Consider the following 15,017-nt stretch of genomic DNA (forward strand, 5'->3'; position numbering starts at 1 on the left):
ATTTTTGTTCTAGGTTTTCAAGCAAATATATGACTACACTTGGAAAAAAAGACAAAACTTACAAGAAACTTTTCAGCAGATTATTTCACTTACAACTAGTATTTTTTCATCAATATTAAATAATTATTATGTTTTCCATTCTAAAGCGCAATCAAGTTACCATGTTAACTTGAAAAAATTATATATCAAAAATGACTTGAAATAGCGTTTACTTTGTAATTTAACACCTTGAAATTGGGCCTCTGTCTCTTTAAAACCTCCTTCAGAAAGTCATCACAACATGGCTCCTCTATTAACCCTTTAGCAACGTTTTTACCAGCGTTGCACTGAGAAGTGGCTCCTATAATGAGCTCAGCAGGTGAGCAGCTCCACCAGGTGTTTGCTAATTGCTGCTGGCTAGTCTGAAGGAGCTGAGTGGAGGAGTCACTCAGCTTGGAAACCGCAACTCTGAGGAGGAGCTGCGCTTCGAAGGCGGGGCTAGGTCCACCCAGGCATTTTGCAGCTCAATGGTTGCCATGGAGACTGAAGGATTTCTCAAACGTGTAAAAAAATAAATAAAATCAAGACAACTTTCCAGGTCTGTTTTTGATGAGGGAATATTATTATAACATGATGTAACGCTAAAAAATGTTGACTTTAGATAATGCTGCCCCTTTAAGGAATTATTGACTTAAAACAAAGCTCATAGAAGAAGTTACTTGTAACTTGGTTTTGTATCATTTCAAGTGTACTGAGATATTTGCAATAGAAACTAGATCAAAAATACTTTTTAAGATTTGTGTTTTTGCAGAGTGAGATGCCTTCCCTGCCCTGCTGGCTAAATTAAAAGCTAACAACGTCTAACTGCAGCTCCTCATTTTAATTCGCAGCTCCCCTCTCCGATCAGACAGTTGAGTTTCTTCCACCACGCCTCCGACAGGCTCTTAATCTTATCGGGGGTTTTCTTCCTCAGAGTCATCCTCTGCTGCTGGACCACGTTACTGTCCATCTGCTGGAAGCTAGCTAGGATAGCGCCATCAAACGTGTCCTTCAGGTTCTTCTGGGTCAGCGCTGAGCACTCTGTGAAGCCCACCGCCCCGAGCTCCAGCGCCAGCCTGCGGCCTTCCTCGGTGCTCACTGGCCGCTGCTGGTTCTGCGCCAGGTGGATCAGAACCTGCACGTCTTCTCTCAGGTCCAGCTGGGTGCCGACCAGAATCAGGGGGACGCCGGGGCAGAGCTGCTGGATCTCAGGGGCCCATTTGTTGGTGAGGTTTCGGAAGGAGCAGGGGCGCACCACGCTGTAGCAGAGGAGGAAGACGTCGGCGTTTCTGTAGCAGAGCGGCCGGAGGCTCTCCAGCTCATCCTGCAGGGAGAAGGAACAGAGGAGACCGACGTCTCACACCAAATGTCTTTAAAAAAGCCGTAATTCCCCTAAAAAACCTTAAAACTGTGTTTGTTAGGGAATATCTACAGCTGAAGATTTAAACTTCTGCATTTTGGGGCCTCCATGTAAGGTGACTTATTGACTAGAACCACTAATTATTTAAAAAAAATACATACTTTTATCTATGCACAAGATTTACTGAAACTGAGTCAAACCAAAGCGAGTTTTCATTTGGACCTGTTGGTCTAAAACACAGATGTTCTCCATTTTCACATGTGGAGTAATCTGTATAAATGTTGACAGAATAAAACAAATATAGCACATTATAACCATTTATTAACCCAAACATAAAGATTCTATAAGAAAATATTCCATAATACATTATTCTTGTTTTTTTTTTTACGTATAAAACTCTGACACCCCTAAATAAAATCCAATGCAGTCAATTAAATTTGAAAGTCCCTTTAATTTTTCTCATTTAGCAATTCAGCAATTATTACTAAATTATGTGAAGTTATGAATACTTCAATATTTCAAAATAAATATTTACCCATTTTTTTACTTTTGCCACATTTTGTCATGTTCCAACTAAAAACTTCAAAGTCTTTGAGTGGAATATTATCTAATAATATAATATTGTGTGTTATATTCCAATATAAAGTGTGCCATGCATTTTTGATTGGATGCCTTTAGATTTACAGTATAGAAAAGAAAACCTGCAAGAAGCTGTAAAAGATTTGAAACCGAGTTCCACCTTCCTGAAGGAGTTAGATGTGTTCAGGTGTTAGAATGGCCCAGTGAAAGTAGAAACCTTAATCAAATTTAGGGTATACTTGAAAATTAATAAAACCAATACATAACAAATCCTTTCTCCGCTGATGGGCTGCTAGAGTTAAATTAAAACAACTTGTTTTATCAGCGTTTTCATGCAAAATTTAAAACATGATCAATCTTAAAAAATATAAAATGAATTTAATATTTAGTTCTGCTCAGGGATAATAAGTCCATTAATAAAATGAGGGTAGGAAAGGTGAATTATTCAATAAATCATCTAATTAATGTTTGATAATGAGGTTGATGAATTAATTTCCTCCTGTATTTTACATCTAATCCAAAGGTGTCCAAAGTGTGGCCAGGGGGTCATTTGTGGCCCTTGAAATGATTTTGTTCGGCCCCTGATCAGAAAACAATAGTAAGAATTTGTTGACTAAATTGGCAAACATTTGTCCGAAATCTTACCCAGTATTTATATATTTATAGTTGGGGTTTTTTGTACTCATTTTGATCTAAATAACTGCAATATTGGTTACAAATGAGGAAGCCCAACATTAAATCTGCCGTTTAGCCTGCAGCAATAAGCAAACACTCAATTAATTGCATGATTTTTTTTTTCTTTCGACAAATTTTATTGTAACTTGGGACATTTTATGACATTACACATTCATACAGAAATTTCTCTTTTACATAAATAAATAAAATACAATTTATCACAGCAGTTCCAACTAAAAGACGATAAGAACAAGGATGTTAAAAACCAACTCTGTATGTTAAAAGTTGAGCAGGATCGGGGTGACTCCTTAATTGCATGATATATTAAAATGAGCACAATAATTTATATTCTGATTAAATCATTTTTGAAGGGCAGTTTTCTTTAAAAACTTCATAATCAGTTTTATGGTTTTGGTTGTGTGGTTTTCATTATTTTATATTTGTTATTTTTGTTTGTTGTGTTTTATTTTGCAAATTTAAAATATCTTCCAGTTCCAGTGTGAGGTGTTCTTGCATTATTATGCCATTATCATATTAGCTGAGAATGGCCTCCGAACGACAATATTATCATTTATCGCAATAATTTCTGGGACAATTTATCGTCCAGTAAAGCTTGTAACTGTGACAAATTTTCATTATTGTAAAAAAAGGGATTCAAATGTAAAATAAAACAATATGCGTATAGTTATTGGATATATTGGCACCACCATGTTACGTCAGGAGGATTTTCTGAATCCTGTCAAAGTCTGTTTTATTGAAAAGTCTTCATGTTTTCCCCTCAAATCTCTTTTTATATGTAAAAAGCATTAAATAAATGGTACAATTAACATAATCACGACAAGAATAGTTATTACCTTTCTTAATAAAAACACCTTAATTAGCAGATTCTTATATTACTGTATCTGTGGGATGTTTTACAGGGAAATAAACAGGGCAAAACTGAAAGACTGGAGTTTTCTTTTTATCCTATAGGGGGCGATGCGGAGCTACCACACAGGTTCAGACCAGGACAGCAAGGTGAAAACAACAGAGAGAAAACGATCTACCAACAGAGGAACCAAACAGAGATCAGGAACGACTTACATTAACTGTTCCATCAACTGGGCCCCATTTCTACCATGGCGACGCCGGGAAGAAATGATCAGAGTTTAAACCTACAGCTGCCAAACACTGGAGAGAGAACTCATACATGTCCGGTATTCATTTAACAAGCACAAACTCACCTGTCCAGCGGTGTCACACAGCTGCAGCCTGACTGGTTTCCCATCAACCACAACCATCACTGCAATAAAAATCCAAAAACACCAAACAATGTTTCCCAGTTTCACACGTTAACATTAAATCGATTCTTTGTCAGAAGACGTCGCTAAAAACGATCAACCTCTGCAGATCAGACAGCCCACACTGTGCGTAATTCCCACACCGCGCCACGCTGACAGTGGAGCTCACCGGTGAAGTTGTCAAACGCCGTGGGAACGTACTCCGTGGGATACCCGTTGGTGGTGTAGCTCACGATGAGGCTGGTCTTGCCCACGGCTCCGTCTCCGACCAGGACGCAGTTCACTTTGCGCTCAGGAGTGGAACCGGACCAGCGGCGCTTTGCGCTCTGAGGGAAGTCCCGGTTCTTGAAGCGCCGCGGCGGGACCGTGGGTCGGTCTCCACCGTCAAACGGCTCTGAAACGCGGCAGGGCTTCTGGTTCCCCACGTCGCGGGGTAACATGCCTCCGTCTCTCGATTTGGTCCTAAATAGCCCTCGGTTTAGACGCGCCGCTCCATCTTCCTGACGCTGGAGTTGGCAGCAGCAGGTCGGTAAGCGGGTTTACTGTGAAGTGTGTCAGCAGACTGAAGTTTCTCTGCGCAGCGGGAGCAGCTGATTGGCATTCTCTACATCTGTCATGGTCGTGCGTCTTAAGAGGCTTACTGAGCACAACACCATCTGAAACTCCAGGGCTTTCCAGTGAAACCAACCCAGCTTACTGGAATCCTCTGACCCAAACAAACACACTGCCTACCTATTTAAAAAAGTATATATTATTTAAACATTCAAACTCACTTTGCTCACATTTATTCATTATTTTATTATATGTTACACCAATATGAAAGTTTGTAAAAGTAGAATTTTTTTTCCCTAGGTTATGAGTTAGAAAAAAGTTATATAAACGCAGATACATTTCACAGCTTTGAAAACATTTTCAATCTGCCTTTTAAAACTTTAAAGATAAGAAAGAGTTCTGTCGCCCTCTAATGGTCAACACACTAACTGCAACAACAAACTTAGTCATGGACAGTTCCAGTCCTGTAAAGCCAAAGTTTATTTATTTACAACGACCTTCACAATAATTACATCATCAGATAAATTATAAAATAAGAAATTAAATTAAGTTTGACTAAGAAAAATATATTAAAATTGGCAGTGAAATACCAAAATAATTGTCATTTTATCAGATTTCCTTAGGTGAGCTGTGGATCATATGCAGCTCCTGATTGTATGAGTAAATAGTGCATTATTGTGAAATGGGAATAAAATGATACTTTCTTAGGTTTTTAAAAATAATTTTTTAGATAATCTGAAAAGTGTGGCACAGATTTGCCTTTTGGACAGTGTAATATGACTATAGTATCATGTCTGTAGCAGTCCTTAACATTAGCATGTTGTAGAGTCTATAACATAAGATCCCAACGATTAAGGCTGAAACAGTTAATCAGATTAATCATTATGAATTGATTAATCAAATAGTCATCAACTAGTTTAGTAATCGATTAATCAATAACTAAAGTAAACAGACTCAAAAAAAAGCAATTTCCTGAAAAACAAGATTCACAAGTTAAGGAAGTTAAACCAAAAATGTACAAAAATATTCATTTAGCTTCTGAGATTATAAAAAACTTCTTTTTGTGTAAATATGTTCTACCCAGAAATTCCCATGTGGCAAAGATTTGGCTCCACCTGGTTCAAATTCTGTAAAAATCTCCTATTAATCACCTTTTATTATCCAGTTATTGATTTAAAATATCAACCCATCAACCCTAAACTGCATTGAAAGGGTTGAGCTTCACACATGTTGCTGTTAGAAGAATATTTGCATTTTAGCTGCAGATGCATCATTTTCTACAAAAGATCAGGCATACACTAAAGGAAAGCTGTTTCTGCATTTTAGGTTATTAATGATTCATTAAAAAAAGGAATGTACTTATTTGTTTGTTTGCATATTTTTAATATTTTTACACTATCATGTATAAAATGAAAAATATCTGCATAATTTGACAAATGTGACACGACACAAATGACAAGTCAGAACTAAAAGAAAATAAAAAATATATGAATAAGTGCGAGTTACAAAGTTAAATTCTATACATTATCTTTTGTTTTTGTAGCCATTTTGTTGTTTGGGTCCGAGATTGAAACAAGATGCATTACAAAGAGGTCAAAATTGGTTCCCTCTATATTTTTTACTTTTATGAATGTGGAACTTTGCAAAAAAAAAAAAAAAAAAAGACCAGGTTGATAATAAATGTGGCAGAGGGAGTTTTCATCTTTAAATCTGTGGTACAAAACAAAACTAAAAGAGGAAGAAATCTGGTTTGACGTTACTGGAGATCAGAGCAGCGATGTGACATGAGAATTTCCAAAAATAAAAAATATACAGAAGACTCTGGATGAAGTTGGAAATATCAGGTTCAATGCAGAGGTGGGTAAAGTATCCAAAAATTATATTCAAGTAAGAGGAGTGATACTTCAACATATTTATACTCAGGTAAAAGTAAAAAGTATTCAGTAAAGTTACTCAAGTACTGACTAACTGATCAAATTATCAATAATTTAATCTTTGAAAATTACATCAACAAACAGACCAAAATATAAAATTATGCAGAAATTAAGGAAGAAAATGACAATAATTATTATAAGTTTGTTCCAATAAAAATCTTCAACAAAAACTGCAGGTGTGTGTCTGGTGAATTCTTGGTTAAAACATGTTTGTTTGTTTTTTTTTAAATTTTGCTCAAGTAAGAGTAGCGATACTTCATAATAAAATTACTCAAGTAAAAGTAAAAAGTATGGTGCAGTAAAAATACTCCTGAAAGTAAATGTAATTGAGTAAATGTAACCAGTTACTACCCAACTCATGTTCAATGGGTGTGAATACTTTTGCATGCCAAAGGCTCCCTTTCAGCATAATGCCCTACAACACAGAGGAACAAATTGTGTGAAGCATAAAATAATCTTTAACCAGCCGCTGACATCTCTGCTTAACAGGATTAAGGAGAAGTCAGTGGAAAACAGCACATTTCTGCCAGACCTGTGAAAGGATTGAGACATCGTTTGGCTCCAGGAGCTGGCACAGAAATAAACCCGTACACTGGTTAATACAAAGCTGCTACTGTTGGCCTCCACCTGCTCCAGCGTCTGATAAACTAGACACCTAATCAGGACCTTTAGGGAGTCTGGGAGTGAGCAAATACATTAACTCAATTTAGAGTTTGGGATTAAATACACACAACAGCATCCCTCTGCTTTTCCTCTCTGGTTCTTCAGGGACCAGCTTCATTCCCCTTTCACCCTCTCCTTATCTCCGTCTTTTCCCTTCCCCCCTCCACGCGCCCTCCACCCTCTCGGGAGGGGCTCTCAGACTCTATAGTTATGGGCCGGGGCCATCTGTCACCGTGCACATTCATACAACCACCAGAAGGCCACAACATGTGCCGGTTTAAATGGAGAACCCAACTTTCCCAGGACACACAGGCCTGACCCCAGCAGCCCTTCCTCCTCCTCCATCCTGCAACCATCAACACCATCCAGCATCCCTAAAAACCCCACCCAGCTGCCACACCCTCCTCCACCAGCACCTCCAAGAAATACTGTCTGCATGTGAATCGGTGAATTAGAGCCCCAGCCCCCCAAATCTACACCCAAATAAGTGTGTTTAAGACGGGGTGGGTTTGAGGAGAATCAGCTGATTGGTGAAACCGATGGAGGATGGATGGAAAAGGAGCGTGGGTTTTTGTCGCTGGGAGGACAATAGGGATCGCCGGGAGGGGGAGTATCACACGCTTTTGCTTTGTGGCTCGGTCAACAGGCGTGTGCCACGGGTGTCGTCTCGCCTCCCCTCGCCTGCTGTCCAACTCCTGGAATGGACCAGAAGCCATGAGAACCGGTGCCCCGGGCCCTTTAATGAGGGGCGTGCTGTTTCTTATCAAAGATGGACAAGCTATCATTACAATCATCATTAGAAGCTGCACAATGGAGCACGCCTTCCTCGGCTATGGATGGGAAAATCCTCCTTCGGAGCCGGGACGCCAGGTCCTGCAGTGGGGGGCAGAAGGTTTTTGTTTTGTTTTTTTAAAGCCTGGAGCTGTGTCAGTTTATTAAACGCTTGTTCAGGACAAATAAACCCAGAAATAATTTGTACTAAACTCTGCAAACAAAGTAAGAGACCTTTTCCCACTGGTGATGGCGTTCCATCTACGCCTGTCGTCATAAGCCATTAATCAATTAATTTCTCAATCATTTCCATTTGCACGACTCTTCGTTTGTCTCTTTCTATCAAAAACTGGATGATAAAAGTCTTCAAACTGGTGCATTGGTCTCAACTAGCCTCAATTCTGTTTACAGAGACTTTATAGCTCATTTTATTTGTTGTTTCTGTTGTTTTCTTCTTCCATTTTGGATATTTAAAATGTTTTCCAGAGCTTTCTCTGTTGAGCGTTTCCCTTTTAAATGTCGGCTACAAGGTGAAATACAGTTTTAAAGTAAAAAATAAAAAGTATTTGGTAACTGTAGTCAAGTTGATTTTTCAGATATCTGTACTATACTTGAGTATTTATCACCTTTTTACTTGTACTTCCTACATTTTAAGAGAAATACCTTTACAAAGTACAATCAGTGACGTGTGCCGTGTTTTATGCGTCATAACCCTGATTGAGATTTGAAGAAAAACTGGACTTATGTTATATCTGAACCAACACAGAGCATGTTGTGAACAAAAAAAATTTGATTAGAACTTAAGTATTTTTAAATTATCTAAAGTGACTTTATATTCTTGTTAAATTACTTTTTACGCTTTAGTACATTTCAAAACTTTTATTTTTTTTTTTACTTTTACCTGAGTAAAACAGTCCAAGCTGAACAGAAAATGATCAGGGCCACTGAAAAAATAATAATTCTGGCTTTAATCTCAGAATTGTGAGATTATTTTTTTTCAGTGGCCCTGATCGTCTTCCATAAACTTGTACTTTTGGTTTCACTGGAGTACTTTTCATAGGTATCTGTACTTCTCAGTAAAGAATGTGAGAAGTTTTGACGCCTCTGAGTGAAATGAGGCTTGAATGAGGACCTTGATTCAGTCTGTTGCTGGTCTGTTTCTCTCTCTGGGTTAAAATGTCATGCACTGTAACTCTGCCTTCAGTTTGTCATCATTATTGTGGGCTCAGAAAACATGTTGCCGCTCCGTGGCCTTTCTCGAGAGCCTCCTCCAAATTCTTTTTAATTCTGTCCGGCGACCTGCGGCCAAGGCCACAAAGAGCATTGTCATGCCGCTGAAGACGGGAGGATGTAAAGGTGAAGTGTGCGTGTGTTTGCGGGAGGATGGGGTGGGGCATGACACTGCAGCAGCGGCAGCTGGCAGCCCAGCTTGCAGGGGCCATCTCATCACAATGGACAGCCTTCCCCCTGGGGCCAGTGATTTAGGACAGGCCTCTCCGGACAGGAGAGGGACACTGGCTTTGCAGCCTCTGCTCCCCTCCTTCTCCACCGGTTACCGTGCTCCCGCCCCAGCGCCTCCACTTACACTCTCCTCATCCAACTGTGACAAAGCTCTCTCCTGGGATGGGGAGGCGGGCCTGTAGATGGGAGCATTCCTAAGGTGTAGCAGGCTAACTCATGCCAGACACAGGAGGGGGAAGACAACAGGTGCATGTGGATCCGCTGTCGTCCAGCAGCAGCTGAGAGATGGGGACACGGGGGTATTATAGCACCATTATGCGCCGCCGCTGCACCGGTGGGCTGCTGGACCTGCTTTTTTTTTTTTTTTTTTTTAAACAAAACAAGGCTTTTTATGTGTAACCTAGACTTGCTCCAACAAGCCCGTTTGTCGTCCTGCTACCTCGGCCAACACCTGCCACCGCAGCAACATCCAAAACAAGAGCTAGAGATGCCGATTACATTAATCAATTCATTTCTCAATAATTTCCAATAAAGCTAAAGTCAGACTGAGTCGGGTAGTGACTACTTACATTTACGCAATTACATTAACATTTTTGAAGATCTACTTTTAGGAGTATTTTTACTACGCTGTACTTTTTGCTTTTACTTTATTATGAAGTATTTCTACTTGAGTAAAATTTCTGGATTTTCTACCCACAAAATGAAAAAAAAAAACATGTTTTAACCAAAAATCCACCTGACTCAGACACACCGGCAGTTTTTGTTAATGTTTCATAAGTTTTATTTAGAAAGAAACTGATTTGCCTGATTTTGTTATTTTTTGTTACTTAAATCATAAAGTTTTGTCATTTTGGTGCTTAAAATACTAAAATTTCGACTTAGCTTCATATTTTGGTCTGTCTGGTTATGTGATTTTTAAATATTATGATGTACTTGAGTAGTTTTTTTTTTACCAAATACTTTTTTATCCTTATACTTGAATAATTTGGATGGCTACTTTTTACTTTTATTTAAGTAAAAATATGTTGAAGTAATCTTAATCTTACTTGAGCAAAAGTTTTGTGTACTCTACCCACCTCTGGCTAAAGTTGATCATTTCAATCAATTAATTATTTTTCTTAAAAACCTGAGTTTACTCCAAGTGTCAAGAGAAGAGGGTCTTTTCATGGGTACATTTTTCATGTTGAATTTAAAAAACAAACATTATGTTAACATTATTGTCAGCTGCATTTAATACTGACTACACAAACAGAAATGTATAAACTTAGGAACCTCTTAAGTTTGCTAAATAGAAAAATAAAAGATGAAAAGAATAAAATATGTGAAACTCTTAATTCCCCATGGGAACATTCATACAAAAGGAATGTTTTAAAATTTCGCCATGATGCGCTTTAACTTACGACCGCTCTGAAAATCAGCGCCATATTTCTTCCCCATCTTGTTAAAATTTTCTCCGTCTTCGTAGCACTTAACGCAACTCCGTCATACAACACGGCTGAATGAGCGCTACGGCGAAACGTTAAGGAGCTTATCGCGTTTCATATTTCAAAATAAAACCGCACAGTGCAGTTTGCAACTCTTACCCGTTTTCGCACTGCCGCCATGTTGTTTCTGACTCCGCTTCAGAATGACCAGCGGCGCCCTCTGCTGGATGGCGGCCAAACTACAACACCGAAAGAAGGTCTGCAGTAGTTAATAGGTAATCGATTTGAATTTTTTTTTTTTTAAATAAACCATTAATCGACAACTAAGAGTAAGTTGATTAATTGCTTGTATAATCTGGACCTCTGGTCTGACTCACTCTAAATCCAACCCAGTGGAAAGAAAACCTGAGCTGACTGGTCTGGAGAAATCCCACCACTTCAAACCGGAGCCCTGAAGTGCCCTTTTTGCACCTCGGCCCCCCGCCTCCTCCTCCTCTGTCCCTCTGAATTATGTTATATCTCAAATGAGCAGTCATACAGCAGATTGTTTGGTGTGGCCGCATTGACATAACTGGTGACAAAGCCTCTAACAGAGCGAGTGTCCTGAGGGGATAGGCAGTATTTGGTTACTGGATCGTTGATCGCTCCCCATTGTGATCCACTCTGGGTCCCATAGAAGGTTGAAAGGAGGTTTGGGGAGGGGGGGGATGTGTGTGCATATGTGGGCCCACAACGCAGGTGTCTGCATCTGTTCATTTCTGGGCAGATGCTCAAGGCTGGAGAGATACAGAGGGAGAGTTAGGAACAAGGGAGTGGAGGAGAAAAGGGACTTCTTGCTTTTACTGTTGTCTTTTAATGATTAAGCAACAATGAAAAAGATAAAGTGTTTAAGACACATAGGGATCTAAATAAATTTGAATCCAATCAAGGAGCTTGAGTAAATAATTTCAAAAAGTCACAGGGTGATGTTTTTCCCATGTTGATTTCTGTTCATTCAATCTAATAAAACATTTTTAAAGTTATCCTTTATTTAATATACTTTTGTTTATTTATACATTTATTTACTTTCTCTCCAGTATAAATGTTTTAAAAATCTATTATTTTAGTAATTGATTATTCTATCAATTATCCTTAACGATTAAATTCTACAGATTTTTCATTTAACCGCTTAAGCCCTTTTATGCCGTTACAGAAACACATTAAAAGACGCAAGTAAACAAATAATTCAGTTCCGTCTTTGAATGAGAAAATAAACATTTTATTGACTAAAATGCAATAACAAAGCATTCCTGTAGTGAATTTGTAGCAGGTGAAGCTAAATCTAAGCCACTTGAGATGTTTTGGGTAAAACATATTTTCTGACAAATGTACCTACATTTTGTAGTTTTGGCTAGTTGCTGCTCTGACTGTGTTGTTCTGTCTTTTTTGAGCCTGTACAAAGTTAATTAATCGTTACAAAATAAGTTAACGATTAATCAATTACTTTATCAGTTAAAGATTTTTATAGAATAAGATCATCAGGATTAATTGTTTCAGCCATGATTATTACAGATGATACGTTTTTTAGGTTATGCCAGAGCTTTTACACACGCTAAGCCACTCTTGAAGCAGAAACATTAGAAGTGAAAAACTGGCTCAGTGGTCCAAAATGCAAGATGAAAGCACATTTTGCATTGTATTTGGAAATGAAGGACTCAGAGTCTGGAGGACGAGTTGAGAAGCTCAGGATTTAGTCAATAATGATTTGATGAGCCATAGCATCTTCAAAAAGTTGAAAAACACAGAATCCACAGGAATAAATTCTTGAAATAAATCGCGTTGTGTAAAATGAATCTATACCCAAGTTTCATATGAGCCAACCGTGAGATACACCAGGGATAAGACGGTTCTCAGCAACATACAAAGTTCTTTAATGGTGTGTCATTGTGTCATTTGGACCTTAATGATGCCAGCATTAACATAGAAAACTCAGCTGAGATTTCTAAGCTGAATGTAAGATACTTAGTGTTGATCTATTATATAAATACAAAATTTAAAAAAAGACTATTTACAAGAAGTGAAAACTGTGCAAACAACTCGGTTATTTATTTTGTAGATCAAATAACGTGAAAATAACAGTAGGGATGCTTTGTGAAATGAGGACAACTGATAACAGCAGGAATGTAAACTTTTATTGACTGCTTTGGGAGCACTGATGGTTATAAAGTTCTTTTTGTGCACCAAGGATGCAGCAGTCTGTCACTGAAGGAGCTCTTTAGTTTGTAACAGCTTCATGAATGAGGGGAGATAAAACTGTCCAACAGTGGCTACTCAAGAGTCCTTATGTCTTCCACTAGGACTAGCTAAAGCTAAAATAAGCTTCCTGCAAAAATAAAAGGCTTGCATTGGTACCAGAGGAACTCATTTTGCTCCACATCATGTTTTTATCATGAGCTGAAATGACAAATAAATCCTTGAGCCATGAACATATTTTTTATGGATGAGGGTAGGAAATTGATCACTTGGCATGCTAAAAATTAAATTAATAATGTTAATTAATAGACAATGTGAGTAGTGTTAATAGTCGTGTGATATGAGTGTATTCGTGTTACTTATAGCTTCTGATGCTAGTTCTCGTCTTTTTCTTGGTAAAAAATAGACAAGAATTAATTAGCATCACTACTTAGTGTAGGTTAAATAACTGCAAGCCTGAAGCCTTTAAAATGTCCGTTTTTGCCGCTAGCATGATGATCGTGACCTAGCGTTAAAGTTAACTTAGCCGTTAGCCTTGAACCATTAGCATCGAGCCGTTAGCCACATTACTTCCAGATAATACATTGTTCAGGTTAAAACTTTATGACCAAAGGGATTCATAATTAAGAAATGGAAATGATTGTATGAAATGATTGTATGTTTAGCATAGTTATTTTAATCAGTCTGAGTTGTGTTTATTTGACGCTTAGCCGTTAGCCTTGAGCCATTAGCATCGAGCCGTTAGCCAGATTACTTCCAGATAATATACCGTTTAGGTTAAAACAATATTTATCACAAAAGGGATACCTAAATATAGTTTTCTTTCACTCGTGTTTACTCACTTATTTGCCCAATTAACCGCTACCGTCAGAAAGCACACTGAGTTTATGGCGCTTTCTTCTTCTTCTGTCGGTTTTATGGCGGTTGGCAACAGACTGTTAGTAGCATTACCGCCACTTACTGGTATGGAGTGTGGTTCGTGATGGTTTAAATATTTATCCACATCTATATATATTCTACCATAAATTTTATCTAAACATACACTCACACGTAAAAACACATACTTGTGCACAACTTTGTATATCATGCCTTCACTCACAAACGCTGCTGCCCCCGCGACCCGACCCCGGATATGCGGAAGAAAATGGATGGATGGATGGATGGATGGATACTCCCTAAATTCTTCCTCAATATATCTAATAAATTAACCTTCTCGTTAATTCTTTCAAACTCTCTCTTCATATATCTTCTCCCTTTTTCATATTTATGGCATTCTAATATAACATGCTCTATGGTTTCATACTTATCACAGTAATCACATTTTCCAGTTTTATGTTTTTGAATTTTAAAAAGTGTATAATTAAGTCCTGTATATCCAAATCTTAACCTTGTTATCACTCTTTCCTCCTTTCTCCTACAATCTTCTGAATTTTATAAAACCATCTTCCCGTTTTATCTTCATCCCACCTTTTTTTTTTTTGCCAAACTTTCATCAGTTTCTCTTTAACAATACTCTTTCCTTCAGATTTACTTGTTTTAACTCTAAAGCTAATAGGATTTTTAATTGCCCTCTTTGCCATTTTATCTGCCCTCTCGTTTCCTTCTACTCCAATATGTGCTGGAACCCACACAAATATAACTATCAAACCCATGTTTTGTATTCTGAATAATGTATGAAATATTTCTAATAAAATGTACATCCTTTAAATTTTTTTATTTTATTTTCAATTTTCCATCCAAAACTCATTTCTTTCTTTTCTTTTTCCCAACATGGATTTAAAATTTCCAGAGTTGGATGATCACCGTTACTTCCTTGAAAATTTAACCAATAATTAATTTCTAATTTTGTTCTTCTTAAATCTAACGGCATTTCTTCCATTTCTATTTCTACTGCTGCTGTTTGTGTGGTTTTAAATGCTCCAGTATATAATCTTAGTGCCTGATGTTGGATAATGTCTAATTTAACCAGATGTGTTTTAGCTGCTGAACCGTAAACTAAACAACCAAAGTCTATGTTGGATCTTATCATACCTGTGTAAATCTGTTTTAGTGATTTCCTATCTGCTCC

At 37.9% G+C, this 15,017-nt stretch overlaps 1 protein-coding gene across 4 annotated transcripts; it reads right to left on the bottom strand.

Moving 5' to 3' along the window:
* Positions 1-604: 604 nt before the first annotated feature.
* LOC103470176 (rho-related GTP-binding protein RhoU-like) lies at positions 605-14,636 on the bottom strand. Of its 4 annotated transcripts, XM_017301826.1 has the most exons (5): positions 13,792-14,636; positions 10,877-10,956; positions 3,856-3,914; positions 3,716-3,745; positions 605-1,342 (listed from the first exon to the last, which is right to left on the bottom strand). In XM_017301826.1, the coding sequence occupies exons 1-5, from the start codon at positions 14,034-14,036 to the stop codon at positions 854-856; spliced, it is 903 nt and encodes a 300-aa protein (XP_017157315.1). In that variant the 5' UTR covers positions 14,037-14,636; the 3' UTR covers positions 605-853. The 4 variants fall into 4 exon arrangements, with proteins under 4 accessions (XP_017157315.1, XP_017157324.1, XP_008416624.1 ...); XM_017301835.1 differs by lacking the exon at positions 3,716-3,745; XM_008418402.2 differs by lacking the exons at positions 10,877-10,956; positions 13,792-14,636 and adding an exon at positions 4,082-4,569.
* Between the last annotated feature and the right edge of the window lie 381 nt (positions 14,637-15,017).

The sequence above is a fragment of the Poecilia reticulata genome, linkage group LG1, assembly GCF_000633615.1.
Source record: "Poecilia reticulata strain Guanapo linkage group LG1, Guppy_female_1.0+MT, whole genome shotgun sequence".
NCBI classification, from domain to species: domain Eukaryota; kingdom Metazoa; phylum Chordata; class Actinopteri; order Cyprinodontiformes; family Poeciliidae; genus Poecilia; species Poecilia reticulata.